Source organism: Oryctolagus cuniculus, chromosome 12 (assembly GCF_964237555.1).
Source record: "Oryctolagus cuniculus chromosome 12, mOryCun1.1, whole genome shotgun sequence".
NCBI classification, from domain to species: Eukaryota; Metazoa; Chordata; class Mammalia; order Lagomorpha; family Leporidae; genus Oryctolagus; species Oryctolagus cuniculus.
Window position 1 is genome coordinate 3,318,623 of NC_091443.1, and position 24,845 is coordinate 3,343,467.

The 24,845-nt window shown below is 50.5% G+C and overlaps 1 protein-coding gene and 1 non-coding gene across 12 annotated transcripts in view; both read left to right on the forward strand.

Annotated features, from left to right (window-relative positions):
• Positions 1 to 24,845, forward strand: part of CHD2 (chromodomain helicase DNA binding protein 2) — a 117,531-nt gene that overhangs the window by 42,675 nt on the left and 50,011 nt on the right. For 8 of the 11 annotated variants that reach the window (XR_011380526.1, XM_051835173.2, XM_070053481.1 and 5 more), the window contains 8 exons: positions 1,202 to 1,326; positions 1,942 to 2,158; positions 3,825 to 3,914; positions 4,698 to 4,888; positions 12,713 to 12,901; positions 15,614 to 15,776; positions 16,065 to 16,217; positions 19,665 to 19,736. Coding sequence is in view for 9 of the 11 variants with exons in the window: in XM_051835173.2 (XP_051691133.1) it covers positions 1,202 to 1,326; positions 1,942 to 2,158; positions 3,825 to 3,914; positions 4,698 to 4,888; positions 12,713 to 12,901; positions 15,614 to 15,776; positions 16,065 to 16,217; positions 19,665 to 19,736 (1,200 nt within the window). In the remaining 2 variants the exon portion in view is untranslated. Of the gene's footprint in view, positions 1 to 1,201; positions 1,327 to 1,941; positions 2,159 to 3,824; positions 3,915 to 4,697; positions 4,889 to 12,712; positions 12,902 to 15,613; positions 15,777 to 16,064; positions 16,218 to 19,664; positions 19,737 to 24,845 lie in introns of those variants that run through there. The other 3 variants (XR_011380527.1, XM_070053483.1, XM_070053484.1) reach the window with 3 other exon arrangements.
• On the forward strand, positions 6,280 to 6,387 carry LOC127487977 (U6 spliceosomal RNA). Its single transcript, XR_007915355.2, has one exon. It is a non-coding gene; the product is annotated as a U6 spliceosomal RNA (small nuclear RNA).

The window sequence follows — 24,845 nt, forward strand, 5'->3', positions numbered from 1 at the left end:
AGAACCTAAATTTTATTCTCCAGAATTGTGGAGCTGAACGCTGCAACCTTTTCTTTAGGACCAAACGCCTCCACCTGGAGGCTCAAGGGAGGCAGGTGTCGGGATCTGTAGACCTCTGTGGTGGGGCTCTGCTGTAGCAGACTTCCCGGAGAATTCTGCTTGTGAAAGTACAAGGGGACATGGAACTGAAACATACTTTAGTGTGAAAATATTGAAATCCATGAAAAGTTGTTTCCATTTTTCATGAACTCTTTGCATATTTTTTGTATGTAGGGACTTCAACATTTTTTGGCACCAGAATAAGCTTATTTTTAAAATCCATTTTCCATAAACTTTTCGTTTAGTGGGGTAGAGGTAAGTGGCAGTAGGGAGCTCTTGTATCCTCTGTGCCCTCTGGTCCACCTCCCAAATCCCTGGGCTAGACTGAAGCCGGGAGCTCCACGTTGGTCACCCACGTGGGTGGCAGGAGCCGTGGGTGTGGCCGTGTCCTGCTGCCTCCCAGGTGCTGCAGCAAGAGCTGGAGCTGGAGGCGTCGCAGGCACTGGGTGTGGAGTGGGCGTCCAGGCAGGGCTTCCCCTGCGCCAAGCCTGCCCGCCACAGCCCTTTTGAGGTGTGCTCAGGGAGCCTCCCACTGCCGCACGGGAGGGGACGGCTGTTTAATGACTTTCACAGACTTGCTTCAGGAAAGAGCAGGTTAACAAACTGTTAGTTCCGGAGGAGCTCTGCTTTGTGACCATGGACCGTGAGGGACGAGGTGAGGAGCAGTGTTGATTCATCCGTGAAGCTGACATTTTGGGAGCAGTGTGTGGCACAGCAGATTAAGCCACCACCTGCGATGCTGGCACATGGTCCCAGCTGCTCAGCTTCCCGGGCAGCTCCCTGCTGATGCGCCTGGGAAAGCAGCGGCAGATGACCAGGTACTCGGGCCCCTGCACCCACATGCAGGGCCTGGAAGAAGCTCCTGGCTTTGGCCTAACCCAGCCCTGGCTGGCTGTTGTGGCCATTTGAGGAGTGAACCAGTGGATGGAAGACCTTTCTCTGTCTGTAACTCTGCCTTTCAAAAAAATAAATCAATAAACTTTTTAAAGAAATTTACATTTTTATGCTTTGGTGCAGAAATTGTGGCTGGCAGTTTAACACCAAAGCAGGCAGAAAACTTTATCAGACCTGGGCTTTGTTTTTTTTTTTTTTTTTTTTTCAGGCCTTGAAGCAGAGACCTCGATTTGTGGCTTTGAAAAAGCAGCCTGCGTATCTGGGAGGGGAAAATCTGGAGCTGCGGGATTACCAGCTGGAAGGGCTCAACTGGCTGGCGCATTCCTGGTGCAAGTGGGTAGAGCAGGTGTCTGAGGCGGCCTGCACTTCCTGGCTTCTTTACTGATAGATGCAAAGAGACACGTTTCCCACTGTGCGTTACAGAAATTTAAAAAAAAAATCATGTGATTGAGAAATTAGATCCTAGGAGGGTCTGTGTATGTGTAATACCATTTTAATCTGAAGTGAAGAGTATTTTTAGCTTTATTTAGTTATTTGGAGGTTCATGTTTCACACCCGGAGACCTGTATCGTCATGTGGGTGGCAGTGTACTTGGCCCAGATCGTGAATATGGAAGGAGTTGTTTTCAGAACACAGAGAAAGAATGTCATCTGTGTGTGTGTTTCCGTTCCATGACAGGAGAGCTGTAACCGCCTTTCCTGCTGGTGTAGAGCAGTTTAGTCTGTAGTCGGCTCTACAGAGCCTCCTGCTCTGTTGCCAGGGTCAGGATGCTGGCCTGGCTCTGTGCGCCTCTTCGCCTGGCCTGGCCTGGAGCACTGTGAGTCTGCTGCCGTGGCTCTCTGTCCTCGCCTGCTCCGTGCTGCCGGGAAGCGTTGGCGTCACTGCTGCGTTTGCACAGACTGCTTTCCGGGGAACTAAAGATTGTTTGTCTTTTTTTTCTTTCTGCAGAAGTAACAGTGTCATCCTTGCTGATGAAATGGGCCTGGGAAAGACCATCCAGACCATATCATTCCTCTCCTACCTGTTCCACCAACACCAGCTGTATGGCCCCTTTCTTATAGTCGTCCCTTTATCCACCCTCACCTCATGGCAGAGAGAGTTTGAAATCTGGGCACCAGAGATTAACGTAGTGGTTTACATAGGTGACCTGATGAGCAGAAATACGGTGTGTAAACAAAACAAACTGGCATAGAATCTGTTATGAATGTATTTTGGAAATTGACCTAAAGCTTTTAGTAGAATTATTAGTAAAATCTTTAATAAATTAAGTATTCCAACACTGTGCTGTACCCCTAGTATTGGGAGATGTATAGATGACAAAAATATAGCTGTGCTTACTATTTAAAGTAACACATGAATGGGGATCTTTCTTAGCTGGTTTGCAGTGTCACATTTTTCTTCTCTCTGTCCTTTATACTTCCAAGACTACTTTTTGTAAGATTATAAGATGCAGTTAATGTGATACAGAATTTTAATGTTACTGCTATTTTAACAGAGAGAAATCACTAAAAATAAGTGACTTCTTGTACTTTGTTTCCCGCCTCTTAAAACTGTAAGGTTGTGTAACTTAGGAGAGAGGAACCAAACCCAACCATTTCAGGCCACAGAAGTATTTTTCTGTTACCAGTCTTAATTGGCTGTCATGAATTTAGAACACAGCGACTTAAGCTCGTCTCTGTTCGACAGATCTTTTCTTGGTAACGGTAACTGTGTGAAGCGCCGGCTCTGGAGCAGGCCTTGTGTTGGGTGCTTCATGCATCTTCCCTGTAACCTCAGGCTTGTCTTCAGAGTTGACGGCGTCACAGTCCCACAGGCCTGCCAGCGTGTGGCAAGTGGCCGCTGGGCACAGCTTCCCTGTGGAAACTGTTTCTGGGAGATTGCTTGTAAGAAGAGCAAGCCATCAGGAGTCCTTAAACCTTTGCGAGTTATGTTTTAATATTTTCATGCTAATTCAGATTGATTTTTTTTTATCAGATACTTTCACTAAAATTATAACTTATACCCTGGCAGATTTTGTTCCCCTAAGTTTGGGTTTCTAATTATATCATAGTTCTTAGCTTTGTTAATTCATTTGTTCCCCATTACAAAAGAAAAAAAGAATTTCCAGATTACGCAAAAATAGCAAAAATAGCTGTGTGCGGTGCTTGCAGAGGTGAAGGCAGGAGGAGGCGAGCTGCAGCCCGAGGCCTGGGAGCCCCCTGCGTCGTCCCCACTTGCTGGTGACCTGCAGGGTCCCATCCTGTTTCAGGCTCCTCACTTGACAGCCAAACTCAGGAGCTCCCAGGAGCCGCGGGGCTGCCGAGGGCCTGTCCCTCTGCTCCTTCACGCCGAGGTTGTCTCCAGGCATCCTGCGTGTTCACCTGGAGGCCTCCCTTCTGCTTCTTGGTGGACACACCTCTCTGCTCTTGGCTACGATGGAGGAAAGTCCCGAGTCAGAAATTGGAACTTGTTTTACTTGTAGATAACAGTGTTGACATATCCAACTAGAGGTCAAGGGAATTTAAGAGATCCCTAGTGTAGCTCAAGTCACCAGGCTTCAACTGCTGACAAAATGTATTTTCTTGGTCAGCTGTGTCGGGAGGTTTGGGGATGGGCAGTTTCTTTGAATTCCAGCAGTAAAGTTTTTGGTGCTAATTAATTGATATTTTAATTCTGACTCTTACTACTCTGGACTGTGGTTACGTAGGTCAGTTTAGAACGTGTCAAGTATTCATTATGTTCTAATCAGATTTATGTTGTATTTGGCATGTCTCTTGTGTCTCTCAGAAGACTTGTGTGATGCAGAATGGTAGATGTAGAAATTGTGTCTTAATCACCATTTTCTCTTGTAGATACGTGAATATGAGTGGATTCATTCCCAGTCTAAAAGGCTGAAGTTCAACGCACTCATAACAACATACGAGATCCTGTTAAAAGATAAGGTGTGTAATCGGTCACTAAAAGGCTGGGTTTTGCCCGGTGTGACTTGTCTAGATGATAGGGTCTGTGCCTCCTGCTTGCCATGCTATTTTTCTTGCTTTGTTTAGAAAAGCAAGCAAATGAACGAGCAGACACATTTCCTCAAGGAATACTAAGGTTTAAATGGAAAATGGAGTCTTATGTTGATGGTGCCCTGTTGCCTTGTCCAATTGAACCGAGGAGAAAGCAGATCCTGTGGCCAGTAACGTGCCTGGGATTGAGCTCGGTCCGTAGACACTGGGCTCGGACGTCCTGCCAGGCCTTTCCTGTCACATTGCCGTGGAGGCGTTTCTCCAGAACAGATGCTGGAGACGGTCTCTGGAAGGAGACTGCCTTCAGCGTCTGCTTGGTGCGTTTGCTAGGGCAGTAGGGAGAGCCTGCAGGTGGTGCAGGGACAAGTTCAGGGTGGCGGCCCGAGGTGCTGTGCGCTTCAGGGGTCGGGTGGAAGAGACCAGAGAGGCACAGCGTCATGTGACTTTTGTCTTGTTTTGCTCAGCACACCAGTTTTGTGTTCTTGTTGAGAGGTACACAGGAATACCTCACACACCTAGATTTTCACACGCTCCTCTGAGTAGACTCCAGTCTGGCAGCTAACGCCACAAAGAGTCCTGATATATTTTAATTCGGTGAAGAATGAATGTCTATGTACACCTTTGTGATGGTATTTGTGCAGAGATAATTAATACTTGAATCACTTTTGGGTTCCCTTCTGACTTGGTGGCTCGTTCTTTTTGTTTTTACTTTAGACTGTGCTGGGCAGTATTAACTGGGCCTTTCTGGGAGTGGATGAAGCCCATCGGTTGAAGAATGATGACTCTTTGTTGTATAAAACTCTGATTGATTTCAAGTCCAACCATAGGCTCCTGATCACGGGGACCCCTCTTCAGAATTCTCTCAAAGAGCTCTGGTCCTTGCTGCACTTTATTATGCCGGAGAAGTAAGCTCCTTCCTGTGTGTTTCAAAAGATGCTGGAATGTCTGCAATGCGATGTCTTTTTTTTTTTACCTTTTTTTTTTTTTTTTTTTTCATACCTTTTTTACCAGACCTTAGGGACAACAGATGGCATGGTGTGGGGGAAGCACAGCATCACACAGGCAGGAACAGCAGCAGTAACCTGCTCCGTAGTAAATGATAGGAGGCACAGACAATTGGCCTGCTGAGGGGGACGCATAACTATTGCAAGTTTGTGTTGGTTAACGCATTTGGGAAATAATTGTTAAATAGGAAACACTAAGCCTTCTCACTGTATGAGGCAATCAGTACACTGGAAATTCAAGTAATACGAGGCATACGATCTGATAAGCACTTAAAGTACCCCCAGAGTTGACAATAGAGGCTCCTGCTTCAGGTCTTACCCGAGTCTCTGCGTTACTAGAGAACCGTGCAGTGTCTTCATGGAAGAGATTCATATGGGACAAATGGTAGCCACTCTTCTTCTTTTTTAAAGATTTATTTATTTATTTGAAAGTCATAGTTACACAGAGAGAAGGAGAGGCAGAGAGAGAGAGAGAGGGAGGAAGAAAGAGAGAGAGGTCTTCTGTCGGCTGATTCACTCCCCAGATGGCTGCAATGGCCGGAGCTGCACTGATCCGAAGCCAGGAGCCAGAAGCTTCTTCCGGGTCTCCCACGTGAGTGCAGGGGCCCAAGGACTTGGGTCATCTTCTACTGCTTTCCCAGGTCATAGTAGAGAGCTGGATAGGAAGTGGAGCAGCCAGGAATCGAACCAGCACCTGTATGGGATGCCTGCAGTGCAGGTGGCGGCTTTACCCGCTATGCCATAGCACCATCCCCAGGCACTTTTCATTGAATTAAAGTTATCACCAGTGTTTGGTGGTATCTGAAATGGATTCAAACTCACTTCTCCAGCAGGAGAGAGCCTGTGCAGTCTGCCCCTGCAGTCTTCTGACTCCTCTCACGCCGCCTTGTCTGTCACTCACTGCGCCTCAGCCTGTTGGTCGGCGGCAGGCATGCCAGACCATTTCTGCTCTGTCTGGAATGCTCCTTCTCACTTCTTCCCGTGGCCAGCTACCTTAATTTTTGCTTCAGCCTACGTGACCAGCTCCTTTCAGAAGTCTCCTCTGACTGCCTGGACGGACTCGTCACCCCCGCCCCGCGTTGTTTTGTGTGTAGCCCTTCTGTTGTCTGTTGGTTTCCTCATTTATCTCGTGTTATTGAAGTACACGTGTGAAAGTGACCAGGGCTCTGTTCGCTGTGTTCACCGCTGGTCCATGTTGTCTAGGATAGCTCCTGGCAAACAGTACACGGCAAACAGGCGACCACTTCACAAGTAAATGCGCCAGTCTTTTTTCCCTTATTTCAGAAAAAATTAAAGTGCTTGCTTTGTGCATTAAAATTGGAACGCTACAGGAAAGATGAGCATGGCCCCTGCTGAAGGGAGACACACGCTGCATGGGGTGCCCGCAGTTCCCTTTCCTTTTCTCATGTTTGTGGGTGGAGAAGCTGCGCCTGTGGAGAGTGAGTGCTCCCACGAGAAGAAAGCTTGAGAAGCCGCCCTGTGCCGCACGCTGAGCAGGGCCCTCTGCTCACGCGCGGTGCCTTTGTGCCGTGTCCTAACAACTTTATAGAGATATGGTTTATATGCCGCCGTCCTCACTATTTCTAAGTAAATTTATGCAGTTGTGCAGCCATCACTACAGTGCAGCTGTCACAACTTTCTTCTCGCCTCAGGAAGTCCCTTCTCTGCTTCTGCTTCTGCCTTAGGCCATCACTGCGTTAGCTTTTGTCTCAGAGGCTTACCTTTTCTAGAAATTCTGTGTAAGTAGAATCCTCATGTGGGATTTTCTGTTTTTGGTGTCTTTTTTTTTTTTTTTTTTTTTTTTGACAGGCAGAGTTAGACAGTGAGAGAGACAGAGAGAAAGGTCTTCTTTCCGTTGGTTCACTCCCCAAATGGCTGCTATGGCCGGTGCACCGCGCTGATCCGATGGCAGGAGCCAGGTGCTTCTCCTGGTCTCCCGTGGGGTGCAGGGCCCAAGCACTTGGGACATCCTCCACTGCACTCCCGGGCCACAGCAGAGAGCTGGCCTGGAAGAGGGGCAACCGGGACAGAATCCGGTGCCCCAACCGGGACTAGAACCCAGTGAGCCACGGCGCTGGCCTGTTTTTGGTGTCTTTGACTTGGCATAATGTTTTTGAGACTTATCCATGTCATAGGAATGATCAGTAGTTCACTTTTATTGGGCCAGGCCAAAGTCAGGAGCTTGGAACTCAGTCCAGGTCTCTGTTGTAGAGGGCAGGCACCCACAGCATTGTATGAGCCACCAACTGCTGCCTACCAGGGTGCACACTGACCGGCAGCTGAATTGGAAGTAGAGCTGCTGACAGATCCCGGGCGGAATAGGGTGGTCCAAGAAGCGGATGTCCAGTTCCCACGTTCAGCCTGGGCTGCTGTGTCTTCCCGTGGATGCTCGTTTTTGTTTCTCTTAGATACTTAGGATGGTGTTTCGAGAGTTTCTATTGGGCATTTTAGAAACTGGCATGCTGTTTTCCAGTGACTAGCCTTGAGTATCTTTACCAGAAATGGTTGAAAGTTCTGGTCTCTGTGTGGTCATGTGCTAGGTTATTGTCAGTCTCTCTGATTCTGGCCTGCTGGGGTTGTGCCTCTCACTGGCTGTAACGCGGATTTCTGTGCTGCCTGTGCTGTCGAGCATCCTTCCATGTGGGCGTTAGCTATTTGTATGTCTTTGGTGCAGTGTCTGTTCTCATCTTTTGCTATTTTTAAAAATTGAATTGTTTTAGGAAAAGGCTTTTTTTTCTTAAGTATTCATTTATGTGAAAGGCACAATGACAGAGAGTGAGAGTGATCAGGTGAGAGACTGGTCTTCCGTCCCCTTAGTTCACTCCCCGGGTCCCTGTAGCAGCCAGGTCTGAGCAGGGACTTTGTCTAGGTCTCCCTCGTGGGTGCAGGGCTGCCTTCTGCTCCCCTGCCAGGTCAGGCGCCTTAGCAGGGAGCGGGACTGGAAGTGGGGCAGTGGAGCTTGACCTGGCTCTCTGATACGGTATGCTGGCATTGCCAGCGATGACAGTGCCAGCCGCTCTTTGTTTCTTTTAAAACGTGCTCTAAGTGGCCAGCACTGTGGCATAGGTTAAGCTGCCACCTGTAGTGGCGTCAATCAACAACTACAGCTAAAAATTTAAAAGACTTGGTGTGGGTATTTGGCCTGGCAGTTGAGGTGCCGGTTAAAAGTGCCCACATCGCACAGTAAGAGCCTGGGTTTAAGTCTCAGCTGCAGCTCCCGATCGCTGGATCCTACCAGAGCACATCTCAGGAGGAGCAGTGGACAGTTCGTGTGTTTGGGGCCCTGTCACCCATGTGAGTGGGAGACCTGGACTCACTTTCCCAGCTCCTGGCTCCAGCCCTCTCTTTCTGCCTCTGCCTCTCTGTAACTGCCTTTCAAATAAATGAATAAATCTTAAAAAAAGAAGAAGGTGGGTAGAGGAGCTGCACATGCTAGCTGTGCTGCTGTCCCGGAGACAGAACAGGCTTGGCTTGGTTTTCCTTTTTGTTGGGGGTGCTCTTTCGTGCTTCTGGGACAGGAAGCACCCTTCCTGCTCTTTTACAGCAGTGTTTCTCACCGTTAGGCTGGGTGATTCCTTTTTGGGGAGCTGACCTTGGCCTTGGAAGAGGAACAGCATCATCGTCGGCCTCTATACACCACATACCTGTAGCACCTTTGTCAGATAAAATGTCTCCCGGCATTTCTGTCTGTGCAGTGACTCTCGTGTCTGTCACGGTGGAACCTCCGTGTCCTGTCTCACTGCTGTCTGGCTGTGCAGTGACTCTGGTGTCTGTCACGGTGGAACCTCCGTGTCCTGTCTCACTGCTGTCTGGCTGTGCAGTGACTCTGGTGTCTGTCACGGTGGAACCTCCGTGTCCTGTCTCACTGCTGTCTGGCTGTGCAGTGACTCTGGTGTCTGTCACGGTGGAACCTCCGTGTCCTGTCTCACTGCTGTCTGGCTGTGCAGTGACTCTGGTGTCTGTCACGGTGGAACCTCTGTGTCCTGTCTCACTGCTGCCGTCTGTGCAGTGACTCTGGTGTCTGTCACGGTGGAACCTCCGTGTCCTGTCTCACTGCCGTCTGTGCAGTGACTCTGGTGTCTGTCACGGTGGAACCTCCGTGTCCTGTCTCACTGCCGTCTGTGCAGTGACTCTGGTGTCTGTCACGGTGGAACCTCCGTGTCCTGTCTCACTGCTGCCGTCTGTGGTACTAGCTGCTCACCTCAGTCCTTCTGTGCCCCTCCCCCTCTGCCCCTCTCTCAGATGTGCTGCAGTGGGTATTGTAGTCTTCACACACTAGCATGAGCTAGTGTGGTTTTCAGTGAAATACGTGCTGTAAAACAGATAAGGTGTAGGCATTTAGAAATAATAGAGGTTCTGGTAACTGTTAATTTTTGTTTTCTGAAGTGGGTAAGAGAGTTTTTATATATATTACTTCACAGTTCTTACTGTTACTGTTCCTTGATCTTTTTGATAACACTGGGAGTATTAGCCTCATACTGCAAATCCGTATGTGCTGGCTTAGCTGATAGAAGTGTGTCCCATCTGACATGGTTTTAAGTGAGAGTTCTGTCATGACAGATGATGGCCTTTGAACTTCAGGTCCCTAGAGAAAAATCCTTCACAGCACCATGGAGACCGATGAAGGCATCCTGTGCATACGAATTGTGAGACGCGTTGAGAACATCTGAAAAAAAATGTGTACAGTTTCCCCCAGGGAGCACCTAGGGTTTACTTTTTATACCTGGCTGCTGAAGTGGCCTACAGGATTTGGGCTCCTAAATGGTATCATTAGGCTTTTTCTACTGTTATGCAAATTGTTGTTTTTCATAAAGATGTATAAATAAAAAGGAAGCCATCAGTTAGAGTGGACATTTACCGGCTTTCTGCCGGAGCTTGCTGTACCCTCCGGGGTACTTGGCAGCAGTTCCCTTGGTGCCTTACGACTGCAGAGCTGCTGAAGAGATGCGCACTAAAGAGGTGGCCCTGTGGAGAAGAGCAGTGGTTTGCTCAGGTCGCTTTTGAGCCTTGCTGCTCAGGTGTTCCGGGCTAGTCCTCCTCACCAGCTGAAGTGCAGCTGCTTCCCTGGCCTAGCTGCCTGCGCGCCTTGCTTGAGTGTGGCCCGCTGGGAGTGTGTGGAGACCAGCCTACTGTTGTAGACGTGGGGCTGTGGTGTAGCCGGCAGACGCGGTCAGAGGGCCAGCTGTGTGCGGCTCGTGTTTCCACCCCGCAGCGAGAGTCTGTTTAGCTCATAGCGCAGAGATCTTGCCTCTTAGAAGTGACTTTGTTTTTCACTTTGTCTTCTGCTGTTTGGCCAGTTTTTGCACTTTCCCTTTCACATTTTTATGATATAACTCTCAGCATACCATTTTAGCCGCTTTGATTTAATTTTCTGGCTGTTGTTCATCACTAGAGTAACTTTCAGCTTTTGTAAAATCTTAACGTCTGGAAATTTTTAAAAATCAGAATTGTTTCTGCTTTCATGAGAGGCAAGTATTAAGTACAGAAGTTGATAGCAGGGGTATTGTCACCACTGTGACCCTACAATTTCTATGTGTGTGGTATTTTAAGTGAATAATTGTCTCTTGTCAGGGACAGCACACTTACAGGCTCTGTAATCAGTATTTGAGGACCGTAAGCTCTAGGGTCTTTGTCACAACTACTCTGATGCGTAGACCAAAAGCAGCAAGGGACAGCGCACAAGCAGTGGGTGCTGTGGATCTGAGTTTGTGTATGAAAGAAGTGATGTCTCTGAGAACTCCTTCAGTATCGTATGGGTGTAGTAGGCAGCTGCGTATGTTTCTCGGCCCAAAATAGGAAGATAGAGATCTCGGAAATGAAGTTTATGTTTCATTTGCTTGACTGTTAAGGTTTTAGTTGATTATGTGGTAAATGAATCACAGTAGTCTTGAACTTGTCTCGCTGGTGTTCAGTAGATAGTGTGGCACAGTGAACTCCTGATTTTAGTGACTTTGCACATCTGTGTGTGAGGTTAGACCCCCGAGCATGGAGGCGGTTGTGAGCTTATGTTGTTCCTTTGGATCCTCTTGTTAATTTTCATTCCTCATTTATTTTATTTTGTGTTCTTGGAATATTTGCTTAATATCTTAGCAGTGTGACACAGTGTTGTGCACCTGAGGGTTCTCAGGCTGTAGACTTGAATGGTGACTTAGAGCTCTACCCCCGAGATGGTGGTTTTGGGTGTGACCAGGTGTTACTCAGGCTGATGTTCACTGACCCAGCAGTACCTGGTTGTCAGCTCAGAAGCCACAGCAGACAGGTGGAGCTGCCGTGTCCCTGGCAGTGCTGGCCCGTGCTGTCTCAGGCCTGCCGTCTTTCCAGAGGTGTACGCTGAGCCTTTGTGGTTCTGAGCTGCCAGTTTGCCAGCCTGGCCTCAGCTGAGAAGGGCCACTGGTATCACAGAGAGGCCGGGTCCCGTTCCGGTCTCTCCTGCAGATCCTTCAGTGAATCACACATAGTTGAATTAATATTTATACAAAGAAACTTATCTAGATTTTAGGTTGAGTTAATCTGAGTGACATGTTTCTAAATTTATTGGTGAAATTTGTGTCCTCAAGTTCTGTGAGTATTAGGTTGGATCACTTTTACTGACCTTGTTTCCTGGGCCAAGGTCATACTGTCGTGATTCATGAAGGAGTGCACTGAAGATCAGTGTGGATGTTTTATCATGAACATTTCCCTTTGAACAGTGACAGCTGTAATAATACTGCCACCAGTTTTATCTCTGAATTTTAGCAGCTTATTAGAAGATAGCTGATTAATTTTCTGTGTAACATTTCATGGCTTGTTTATTATATATCATTGCATGATTTACTGAAATATTTATTTAAAAAAAAAGATTTATTTATTTGAAAGAGTTACACATTACACGGAGAGAGAAGGAGAGGCAGAGAGAGAGATCTTCCATCCACTGGTTCACTCCCCAACTGGCTGCAACGGCCAGAGCTGCGCCAGGAGCCAGGAGCTTCCTCCGGGTCTCCCACACGGGTGCAGGGGCCAAGGGCTTGGACCATCTTCTACTGCTTTCCCAGGCCATGGCAGAGAGCTGGATCGGAAGTGGAACATCTGGGAGTTGAACTGGTGCCCTTATGGGATGCCGGCACTGCAGGCGGAGAATTACCTGCTATGCCACAGTGCTGGTCCCTGAGGTATTTCATAAGCACCAACTCTGGTGTGAAAATTGGAAGTCCACTGTTGTTCAGTATAGAAATTGATGGAGGGCCGGCACTGTGGTGCAGCGGGTTAAAGCCTTGGCCTGAAGCACCGGCATCCCATATGGGCGCTGGTTCTAGTCCCGGCTGCTCGTCTTCCAGTCCAGCTCTCTGCCGTGGCCTGGGAAAGCAGCAGAAGATGACCCAAGTCCTTGGGCCCCTGCACCCACGTGGGAGACCCAGAGGAAGCTCCTGGCTCCTGGCTTCGGATCGGCGCAGCTCTGGCCGTTGCGGCCAATTTGGGAGTGAACCAGCAGATTGAAGGCTTCTGTCTCTGTCTCTGCCTTTCTCTGTAACTCTTTCAAATAAATAAAGTAAATCTTTTAAAAAAAAGATGGGATTCATTCAGTTGGTTTTTGCTTCTCTCTTGTTTCAAGAGCTAGTGATTGTTAAATTTTGTCTTATAGGACAGATTGACTTTATGTCACAGTTTTTTTTTCCCCTTATAAAAGAAAGTTGTAAAAGCACTCTTGTCTTGTGTTTAACCAATAACACTGTGCTGTTCCATTCCTAGGTTTGAGTTCTGGGAAGATTTTGAGGAAGACCACGGCAAAGGGAGAGAGAATGGCTACCAGAGTCTTCATAAGGTGCTGGAGCCGTTCCTTCTGCGGAGGGTCAAGAAGGACGTGGAGAAGTCCCTCCCTGCCAAGGTGGAGCAGATCCTGCGGGTGGAGATGTCGGCGCTGCAGAAGCAGTACTACAAGTGAGTGGGTCCTGGCCGGGCCGGGCCTGGAGCGCGGAGTGGGCCCTGTGAAGCCCTGAGGTGGGTGGTTGTGGGAGTCTCGAGTCCGAGGCTAGCCCCTGACCAGCAGGGGCCAGTGCAGACACTCCCCAGCAAGGCGAACGGGAAGGGTGAGGTTGACGGGTGATGAACTTACCACCAGCACCGTGAGTTCTGTGGAAGCAGGAGCCGCTCTGTTGAGGAAGCGTGCAGGCTTATAAAGCTTACGGAGGACATGCGCAGCAGGGGAGCCAATCAGAGAAAAGGTCACGCAGGCACGGGTGGACCACGCACGGGGCACCTTAAGCAAAGTATAGGGATCACGCACTGTCCACTGTCCGGAACTAAAGGGGACCCATCCCTGCCAGTGGTCTGATCTTAGGTAGCTTAACTGTGGCAGCCACAGACAGCCCCTGGAACATCCGCCAGGCGCCATGTGGTATTGGAGATTTCAGGCAGTGCCCAACAGGTGATTGTCACTGAAGCCACATCACAGAGTTAAACTGCAGTTCATGTGTGGTCATAACAAAAAAAAAGCTTTGTTATTGCTTTTCCACTTGGGAGAGAATTTGCTGCACTGAATAAGTTTGAAGTATGTGTTCATTCTTCATGCTAGTCCCTCTGAAATAAACGGGCTTATTTTATCTGTTCATGATGCTGCTTGTCATGCCCGATCCCGTAGTGGCGTCCTGGCGTCTAGGCCCCGCTCTACTCCTGGGAGGCAGTGATAACTCGAGCACTGGGGTCCTTGCCACCTGTGTGCATTGTAGGCTCCTGGCTTCAGCCTGACGCAGCTCCCGCTGTTGTGGGCATCTGGGGAGTCAGCCAGCAGATGCAAGATCTCTCAGTTTCTTGTTCTCTCTCTATCACTCTGCCTCTTTAATAATAGATAAATAAATACAAACATAAACGTTGCGTCTTTTTTCCTTGTTCTTATTCATTACTTCTCAGTGCTGTCTAACCACTGTTTTTTATAGCATTTACGTTGTATTGGTTGTATAAGTGAACTAGAGGGGTTTAGAGTTACACGGGAAGGGGACGGGTAGGTTATGTGCGAGTGCTACAGCATCTCACACAGGACACGAGCATCTGCAGATGCCAAGTGACTGCCTCACTGGTCTCAAACCCAAGCTGAAGACCCACTTCTCAACCACGTGTATGTGATTCACTAGATACACAGTAATCTTGGAATAACTGTGCCAGTACTGCCACCAACAGTATGAATAATAGCAACAGAATTGAGATTCTCTCTAACAGTATTTCTTTGCTCTTCAGGGCAAATCCCACTAGAAATGGATTGGAGTCTGAAAGCCCTGGAAATGGCTTTCTTCCGTATGTTTAGGGCATCAATGGATACAAAGATTCATGTACTTCATTTTAATTTTGATTTGTAGGGATTGTATTGTCAGTGTTTTTTGTAATTGATGATATTTTAAAGTTACAGAAGACAGAGCTGCAAAGCCTGGCCTGTTCTGAGAAACGTAGCTTCTGCCCTGCTCCTTCCAGTCTGGCCTCTCCTTCCCGTTGGTTGGTGCTGTAGCATTTCAGTGCTATCCTTTCTTTGTGTTTAGCTTTTACGTGTGAGCCAGTGCGTCTTACTGTGCAGACTGCCCCTGGTAGTGAGCAGGGCCCCGCCTCCTTTTCTCCCCAGAGCCCTTCGTGGGGGCGTGTGGAGGCGCCCCTTCCAGCTGTGCACTGTCCCACTGTGGATCTGCCACTTCCCGGGGTGGGGGAGGGGAGGGCGTTACGTTACCTCCAGAGGTTTGATCAAAAATAGGTTCCTAAGAGTATGATTGCTGGGAGAAGGGTAAAGAAATTTCACTACTCAGAAAAAAGTACTTGTAATATTTTGGTTTATAGTTAAGGATTATGCTGGAATGTGCATGGAATTATATATATGTGCTTTTCTTCCCCTCATTCCAAACTTGACGTCACGAGCATTTTGTCAGACTTTTTTTTAAAGAACTATTTTATTTATTTGAAAGGCAGAGAAAGAAACACAGAAAAGAAAGAGATCTTCATCTGCTGATTGACTCCCCAAATGGCTGCAATGGCCAAGGCTGGGCCAGGCTGAAGCCCGGAGCCAGCAGCGTCTTCCATGTCTCTCAAGGGGGTGCAGGGGCCCAAGCCCTTGGGCCACCTTCCACTGCTTTCCCAGGTGCATTAACAGGGAGCTGGACTGGAAATGGAGGAGCCAGCGTCCATATGGGATGCTGACACTGCAGGTGGAGGTTTAACCTGCTGTGCCACAGCACCAGCCCCCATCCTGCTTTTCTACAACATCTAATATGAGTATATAACTTACATCCTTATAATGTAGCTTAATTTATTTAACTGACCTCGTACTGCTCAACAGCTTATTCCCATTGTATGTTTGAATACACAGTGTTTCAGTCTTCCTTTCCAGATCTGTAGATAGACAAACCACGCTTCAGGTAACTATGTGTGAGTTACCTGAATGTGTACATACAAGCGCATGTGGAGTGTGCCTGTGTGCACGGGGAGAGAACGGGAGGCAGGGGAAGCACCCGGTGGAGTCGTTAACATCCCACATGACTGACGTCTGCAGGAGATGCAAAATAAAAATACTTCCTTGTTTGTTTCTCTTCAGTAACACTGCCTTTTCTCGCAGTCCTGGAAGTCACAGGTCTCTGTTTTTGAACCTAGTAGCATCGGTATTGCTTTGATTCGCAGATGGATTCTGACCAGAAATTACAAGGCTCTGGCCAAAGGGACGAGAGGCAGCACGTCTGGTTTCCTCAACATTGTGATGGAGCTGAAGAAGTGCTGCAACCACTGTCACTTGATCAAGCCCCCCGAGGAGAGCGAAAGGGAGAGCGGCCAGGAGGTTCTGCTGGTGCGTGCGGCGTCCCCGCTGGAGCCTGGGCTCAGGGCCGGCAGCTTCTGCAGGTGCCCCTCTTCCTCTGGGTGACCTGTCAGGGAGCATCACGGCAAGATTGAGAGCCAGATGAGAAGAGTTACTTAATGAGAAAAATGCGGAAAGTGTGATTTCACAGATTCCGGCAGTCGCTGGGTGGCTGGATGGTCAGGGAGTCAAACCCTTCACAGTCCACGGGAGGGTCTGTGTGAGGGCAGATGAAAGTGTGTGCCTGACTACAGTGTGAGAATGTCTTTTCACCCTCAGTCCCTGGTCAGGAGCAGCGGCAAGCTGATTCTGTTGGACAAGCTGTTGACGAGGCTGCGGGAACGGGGGAACAGAGTGCTCATCTTCTCTCAGATGGTGAGAATGCTGGACATCCTGGCCGAGTACCTGACCATCAAGCACTACCCCTTCCAGGTGAGCTGGTGCAGCACTGGCTTCTCTCACTGGCCACATGCCCTGGCTGGTAAATAGAAAACTAGATTTTCTTGCTTAAAAACGATTGAGATTAAGGGTCCAGGAGGGTGTCAGGTTTTCCTTCCATGCCCTTAGGCTCTTGCAGGGAAAACAGAGTTGGGGGATGAGAAGATCATTTTTTGGAGGGTGGGTTGGGGAGGATGACAGAAAGGAGAATTAGGTAAGAGAAAAATACATTGGATGGTGTCTTACAAGTCTGTGGTTAGAGTAGAGGGGATGTGGGGAGCAACTCAGACTAGACTAAGTTACTCGAATTAAGACTTATTCTGCCGGCGCCGCGGCTCACTAGGCTAATCCTCCGCCTTGCGGCGCCGGCACACCGGGTTCTAGTCCCGGTCGGGGTGCTGGATTCTGTCCCGGTTGCCCCTCTTCCAGGCCAGCTCTCTGCTGTGGCCAGGGAGTGCAGTGGAGGATGGCCCAGGTGCTTGGGCCCTGCACCCCATGGGAGACCAGGAGAAGTACCTGGCTCCTGGCTCCTGCCATTGGATCAGCGCGGTGTGCCGGCCGCAGCGCGCTGGCCGCGGCGGCCATTGGATGGTGAACCAACGGCAAAGGAAGACCTTTCTCTCTCTCTCATTGTCCACTCGGCCTGTCAAAAAAAAAAAAAAAAAAAAAAAAGACTTATTCTATGCATCTGCTCTCCCCCAATATGGCGCTGGGAGAGAAGAAAACAGCTTCTACACAGCTGCCTCCAGTTCAACCAATAAACAGCAGGACCTGCTCCTGATTGGAGGAGAGCAGCGTACTCGGCATGTGGGTAGCAGAGTTGGGATTGGTGGAAGAGGACTATAAAGGAGGAGAGAGACAACATGCACCAGGAACATCTATCTGAAGGAGCACCTGAGCAGCCCCCGAGAGAGCCGGCCGGCGGTGTGCCGCTCCCCCGCGGAAGTGGGGAAAGTGGCAGGGGGGCCTGCCCCTCCACGGAGGTGGAGGGACGGCAGCCAACCCAGGAAGAACCAGCAGCAAACCCGGGAAGGGCCGAGCAGACGAAAGAACAGCGCAGGGTCCTGTGTCGTTCCTCCACGAAGAGGGGGAGCGACAAGGGGAAACGTGAACCTGATTGCAGAAGCCCAAATCCTGGAAAGAAAGAGACAGAGGTGGCATTGTCACAGGTCCACCCTCACGGTGGTGAGCCTGGCTGGCAGCCGGGGGCCCTGCCCCCACAGAATTTCCGTCTGCACTCCCTTGCCTCCTGTGGGAGGAGAGACTGTTCAGTGTGATACTGCTGACATTCTGTCTAAGGGAAACTTCACCTCTGATCTATTTATAGGGCATAGACGAACGCGCTTGCTTCTGCTCTTGGGGTGGTATTTTTAAAATGCTTTTATTTTTGAGATTTATTTTCAACAGTTGTTTTTCTTTGTTAACTTTGAGTGGGTAGACCGTTCTGCCAACACTTGTCCTTACTCTGGTGTTGCGGAAATTTGAGGCAGTGATGATTGGCCGAGAGGCCCCCGAGCACAGAGTGTCTGGAAGGCACTGCTGCAGCCTGGCGCCCTGGGTGGTCTTTGAACAGCAGCCTTGGAATGCAGCGCAGTGCTGCGGTTATTTTTAAACACACAGGACCGTTTTCCCTCTCATTGGTCTCTGTGAGCTTTCATTTCTAGGTCATCAAGAACGCATCCCGGTCCCCTCTTGGGCATTAGGCGTCCTCAGGTGTGGTCGTCAGCCTTTCGTTCCTACAGTAAACCCCCGAGGAAACTCAGGTTTATTTGGCTCACAGTTTGGAGGCTCAGGGCCAAGGTCAGATGGCTCCACTGGGTTAACGGCCTACGGTGAGGGATCACAGGGGCAGCCGGAAAGCACAGAGCAGCTGGGCCCGTCTTGAGCTTTTGCACCCAGCCTGCCATGCCAGCTGCCTTCTGAGGGTGCCCTCCTGAGCACCATAACTGGGTCACATCTCCACCCTCGGAGTGCCAGTAACTCAGGACTTTGGGGTTTAAACGTCGGCAGGAGGTTGGGGCCAAATCCTGTTCATGGGTAGGCCGGGCCCCTCCCGCGTGATCGTGAGTTTTCAGTCAATGCCGTGGTGCCTTCGGTTGGAGGGAAAACCACAAGCACTCCATCAAGGTTTCCTGTTGCGATGTGTGGGCTGCGAGCTGGCCTGTGGCTGTGCGTGGAGCTGGAGTCAGAAGGGAGAAAGGGGCTTCCTGTGCGTGAGTTTGCCTGGGTGCAGGCGGCTGTGTGGATCTGGTGCACCGGTCCAGGGAGACGGAGGTCCTTCCCAAGGCCGCTTGCTGCCAGCCAGGCACTTTTGGGCCACTCTTGCCTTCTGTAAATTGAGGGGATATTTAGTTCATCTCAGTTGGTGTTTGTGAGGGATGAGAGATGCAAATGATTTTAAATAGTGAGAAATTCTTGATCTATCCTGCACGTGGGTAGGATTTCTTTAGTGTTTGTTTCACTTACTAGTTGGTTTTCCTGTGATGTCATTTTTTTTTTTTTTTTGACAGGCAGAGTGGACAGTGAGAGAGAGAGAGAGAGAGAGAGAGAAAGGTCTTCCTTTTGCCGTTGGTTCATCCTCCAATGGCCGCGCTGATCCGATGGCAGGAGCCAGGTGCTTCTCCTGGTCTCCCATGGGGTGCAGGGCCCAAGCACTTGGGCCATCCTCCACTGCACTCCTGGGCCATAGCAGAGGGCTGGCCTGGAAGAGGGGCAACCGGGACAGAATCCGGCGCCCCAACCGGGACTAGAACCTGGTGTGCCGGCGCCACAGGCAGAGGATTAGCCTAGTGAGCCGTGGTGCCGGCCAGTGTGATGTCATTTTGTACCAAGAACTGACTCATGCTCTGATCAGCGTTGTGAGCGCTGGGCAGTGCCAGCGGCTGTCTTGAAGCCATGGCACAGGTTGCTGGTTTCAGAGGGTGATTTTTGGAAAATTATTTATATATCATCATTTTTTAACATTTTCAATATTTCTGCAAAGTGTTTTCCAAACCAAATTTCATAAGTAATGTTTTTGGTTTAGTAGTCGTGGTGCTTTCTGTCCCACTGGGGGAGAAGTATCATTTTTTGCAGGAGCTAATTACTAAGGGGCCAGCATTACTGCATCTTAATTTCTTCTACACCAAAATGTCAGAAGCGCGTCAGGCCTCTCAGCATGGTTGGGTTTTCATCTCACTCCTAGTAGGTCCTGGCAGCCATTCCAGTCTTTACAGACCTAGGAAGCCCTTTGGACCTGGAGCGTCTAACCTTGGGTTTGTAACTGGAGAGCAGGATCAAGCAGGGGTGTCCCCTGAACACTGCCCTCAGGGCACTTGGCCAGTGCATTTGGTTATTTTTACCCAGTGGGTGTTGGGGTGATAAAGGTTGCACGGGTGGTGTTCTGTTCAGAGTGTAGCTGGTGTTCCAACCTCATGGTCTCCCTTTGGTTTGTTTTCACAGCGTCTGGATGGTTCCATCAAGGGAGAAATACGGAAGCAGGCGCTGGACCACTTCAATGCAGACGGGTCTGAGGTGCGTGCTGTGTGCTGTAGGCCCGTGTCATGGGCAGGTCTTTCCGGTTTGAGGTGCTTGTTTTCAGAAACCGTTTGCAGTAGCTTCCTGCCTGGAGAGGAAGTGAGAGATCCAGGACACAGAGCACACGCTGGTGCTTGTTGCCCCAGAGCAGTGTGCACGCGCCTGTGCCCTGTTTGATGAGTCACGGAGGGCTTCGCTGGTGGCTTTCGTGGCGTGGAGACGCAGCAAGGCCAGGGGAGGGGAGGGCTGGGCTTCACCCTGACAGGTGTGTGTCATCAGAAGGCTGTGATGTGCTCTGCTTGGTGACTGAAGCTGGGCAAGTGTTTTGTCGGGGTTCACGTTTGTCAGACTCTGAGAGGAGGTGGCTCCTGTCCTCCCTTTGAGCAGCACCGAGTTCAGACCCTGAGTGTCCAGCTTGGATTTGCTTCTGTCATTTTGTTTCAGGGGCACATGGGAACTGCTCAGGGCAGATAAGAAAGTGAAGAACCGGCTAGTTTGTGCCCCTCAGATTATCAGACCCCAGGGGGTTTCAGAGAAGTGGGAAAGACCTGTGTAAACAAGACTGTAGTGGTGTGGAGGTGGGAAAGGCAGCTGTGGAGAGAGCCAGAGGAGAACCGGGAGTCCTTGGGAGAGAATCTGAACTTCCGGAGCCTCGCGGATGAAGCAGACTGGTGTCCTGCCTTCGCGAGCGCTTTACCAGCTCTGTGTCTGTACTTGTTACTGCGGAACGCCACCGTCAGCCTCCACCTCTGCAGACGGGGCTGCTTAGACAGGGTGAGTTAGGCTGTGCTGTAGCTTCCAAGTTTGTTTTTCCTTTGCTAGGATGGAGAATGTCTGGCCTGTGGGCCATTATAAGGCCCTTAGAATCATTTGGTCCGGTCCTGCCCAGGCAGCCATAGGCGGGACTCAAAATCAATATATAGCAGGCTGATTTTTTTTAAGTTGATAATTTTGTATGGCCCACAATGATAGTATAAATATCCAAATGGCCCTTGGCAGAAAAAAGGTTCCCTACCTGTTCTAAAGGCTTGGGACATTAATCTTTTTTTTTTTTTTTTTTTAAGACATAAATCTGTTCAGAAGCCAGGCTCTGAAATTAAGGATAAGAGGAACTGAATTACTGAAAACATCTGTCTTCACCTACCTCCAGCCCGACTCCCAAGCCTTCTCCCTGTTTCCTCAACTGTAAGACCAGGGTGACTGCAGCGCCAGCTCCTTGATCCCCACAGAGCCCTGACCAGGCTGCCTGGTGTGCGGGAAGCACTCCACAGATGGCAGCAGCTCTGCTGTCCAGCGCTGGGGCAGCCGGTGTCGTGTTCCTTGCCCTTAATTTTAAAAATAGTATGGGACATGTTTCATATTGCGTTTTCTCAGAAAGAAACTAAAGTTGCTTTTCCCCTCCCTGGCTGTGTGGAGCATGCAGGTTTTCTACCATTCTGTAGTTTTTGAAAGATTTAAAAAAATTAAATATTTATTATTTGAGGAAAATATTGTATGTCCATTTGGAAGATGGTAAAGACTTCAGAGAAGAGAAGTTGTGTCCGGCCCTCACTGCTGGACCCGTGTGCTGAGGGTGTGCGTCCTTTCACACTGCCCAGGCCCGCCTCTCCTCACACGGTCACCTAATGCGGATCGTGTCGCATGTAGTTTTTTTTTGTCTCCTTGTATTCAGAATTATACTTTGAGAATTTTCTCATGACATTGAATTTTACTCAGAATTTCTAATATTTCTTCATGCCTCTACCATTATTTAACCATTTCATTGTTGGGTATAGTCTAGAGAGTATAAACATTTTAAGAAGATTTTGGACAAGTTTTTATAAATTTCTTTTTTTTTTTTTTTTTTTTTTTTTTTTGACAGGCAGACTGGACAGTGTGAGAGAGAGACAGAGAGAAAGGTCTTCCTTTGCCATTGGTTCACCCTCCAATGGCCGCCGCGGCTGGCGCGCTGCGGCCGGCGCACCGCGCTGATCCGATGGCAGGAGCCAGGAGCCAGGTGCTTTTCCTGGTCTCCCATGGGGTGCAGGGCCCAAGCACTTGGGCCATCCTCCACTGCACTCCCTGGCCACAGCAGAGAGCTGGCCTGGAAGAGGGGCAACCGGGACAGAATCCGGCGCCCCGACCGGGACTAGAACCCGGTGTGCCGGCGCCGCTAGGCGGAGGATTAGCCTAGTGAGCCGCGGCGCCGGCCCAAGTTTTTATAAATTTCTGTCCTAAAACAATTCATATTCATATTGTTTGTGCACAGTTACTCCTGTCTTACTTCGTCTTTGGAGTGCTGAGTTTCTTAGCATTTTGGTCAGTTTGATAGTAGCTGTAAGTACCGTAATTTGTGGTATCTGACGAAGAGTGACATTGCAGATTGTGTCTGTGGTGAGGGAGCACCTGGATCTTGGCTCATCCTCAGCTGTGCTGCCGTGGACTGGGCGCCTGCACCTCGGGCCACGTGTGCGGCGTGGCGCTGCTGGGTCTTCTCCCGAGGACTGCGGGCTTTGTGCCTGTGTCTCAGCACATGGCTCTGTGTGTGTGTGTGAGGCACAGGGCTGTGTCTCAGCAGATGGCTCTGTGTGTGTGTGAGGCACAGGGCGGGGTCTCAGCAGGTGGCTCTGTGTGTGTGTGAGGCACAGGGCTGTGTCTCAGCAGATGGCTCTGTGTGTGTGTGAGGCACAGGGCTGTGTCTCAGCAGATGGCTCTGTGTGTGAGGCACAGGGCTGTGTCTCAGCAGATGGCTCTGTGTGTGAGGCACAGGGCTGTGTCTCAGCACATGGCTCTGTGTGTGTGTGTGAGGCACAGGGCTGTGTCTCAGCAGATGGCTCTGTGTGTGTGTGAGGCACAGGGCCGTGTCTCAGCAGATGGCTCTGTGTCTGAGGCACAGGGCTGTGTCTCAGCAGATGGCTCTGTGTGTGTGTGAGGCACAGGGCTGTGTCTCAGCACATGGCTCTGTGTGTGTGTGTGTGAGGCACAGGGCTGTGTCTCAGCACATGGCTCTGTGTGTGTGTGAGGCACAGGGCTGTGTCTCAGCAGATGGCTCTGTGTGTGTGTGAGGCACAGGGCTGTGTCTCAGCAGATGGCTCTGTGTGTGAGGCACAGGGCTGTGTCTCAGCAGATGGCTCTGTGTGTGTGTGAGGCACAGGGCTGTGTCTCAGCAGATGGCTCTGTGTGTGTGTGTGTGAGGCACAGGGCTGTGTCTCAGCACATGGCTCTGTGTGTGTGTGAGGCACAGGGCTGTGTCTCAGCAGATGGCTCTGTGTGTGTGTGTGTGTGAGGCACAGGGCTGTGTCTCAGCACATGGCTCTGTGTGTGTGTGTGAGGCACAGGGCTGTGTCTCAGCAGGTGGCTCTGTGTGTGTGTGAGGCACAGGGCTGTGTCTCAGCAGGTGGCTCTGTGTGTGTGTGAGGCACAGGGCTGTGTGTCAGCACATGGCTCTGTGTGTGTGTGTGAGGCACAGGGCTGTGTCTCGGCAGGTGGCTCTGTGTGTGTGTGAGGCACAGGGCTGTGTCTCAGCAGGTGGCTCTGTGTGTGTGTGAGGCACAGGGCTGTGTGTCAGCACATGGCTCTGTGTGTGTGTGTGAGGCACAGGGCTGTGTCTCAGCAGATGGCTCTGTGTGTGTGTGAGGCACAGGGCCGTGTCTCAGCAGATGGCTCTGTGTGTGAGGCACAGGGCTGTGTCTCAGCAGATGGCTCTGTGTGTGTGTGAGGCACAGGGCTGTGTCTCAGCAGATGGCTCTGTGTGTGTGTGTGTGAGGCACAGGGCTGTGTCTCAGCACATGGCTCTGTGTGTGTGTGAGGCACAGGGCTGTGTCTCAGCAGATGGCTCTGTGTGTGTGTGAGGCACAGGGCTGTGTCTCAGCAGATGGCTCTGTGTGTGAGGCACAGGGCTGTGTCTCAGCAGGTGGCTCTGTGTGTGTGTGAGGCACAGGGCGGTGTCTCAGCAGATGGCTCTGTGTGTGTGTGAGGCACAGGGCTGTGTCTCAGCAGATGGCTCTGTGTGTGTGTGTGAGGCACAGGGCTGTGTGTCAGCACATGGCTCTGTGTGTGTGTGTGAGGCACAGGGCTGTGTCTCAGCAGGTGGCTCTGTGTGTGTGTGAGGCACAGGGCGGTGTCTCAGCAGATGGCTCTGTGTGTGTGTGTGAGGCACAGGGCTGTGTCTCAGCACATGGCTCTGTGTGTGTGTGTCTGAGGCACAGGGCTGTGTCTCAGCAGATGGCTCTGTGTGTGTGTGAGGCACAGGGCTGTGTCTCAGCACATGGCTCTGTGTGTGTGTGTGAGGCACAGGGCTGTGTCTCAGCAGGTGGCTCTGTGTGTGTGTGAGGCACAGGGCGGGGTCTCAGCAGATGGCTCTGTGTGTGTGTGTGAGGCACAGGGCTGTGTCTCAGCACATGGCTCTGTGTGTGTGTGAGGCACAGGGCTGTGTCTCAGCAGATGGCTCTGTGTGTGTGTGAGGCACAGGGCTGTGTCTCGGCAGGTGGCTCTGTGTGTGTGTGAGGCACAGGGCGGTGTCTCAGCACATGGCTCTGTGTGTGTGTGAGGCACAGGGCTGTGTCTCAGCAGATGGCTCTGTGTGTGTGTGTGAGGCACAGGGCGGTGTCTCAGCAGATGGTTCTGTGTGTGTCTGAGGCACAGGGCTGTGTCTCAGCAGATGGCTCTGTGTGTGTGTGTGAGGCACAGGGCGGTGTCTCAGCAGATGGCTCTGTGTGTGTGTGAGGCACAGGGCGGGGTCTCAGCAGATGGCTCTGTGTGTGTGTGTGAGGCACAGGGCTGTGTCTCAGCACATGGCTCTGTGTGTGTGTGAGGCACAGGGCTGTGTCTCAGCAGATGGCTCTGTGTGTGTGTGAGGCACAGGGCTGTGTCTCGGCAGGTGGCTCTGTGTGTGTGTGAGGCACAGGGCGGTGTCTCAGCACATGGCTCTGTGTGTGTGTGAGGCACAGGGCTGTGTCTCAGCAGATGGCTCTGTGTGTGTGTGTGAGGCACAGGGCTGTGTCTCAGCAGATGGCTCTGTGTGTGTGAGGCACAGGGCGGTGTCTCAGCAGATGGCTCTGTGTGTGTGTGTGAGGCACAGGGCGGTGTCTCAGCAGATGGCTCTGTGTGTGTGAGGCACAGGGCGGT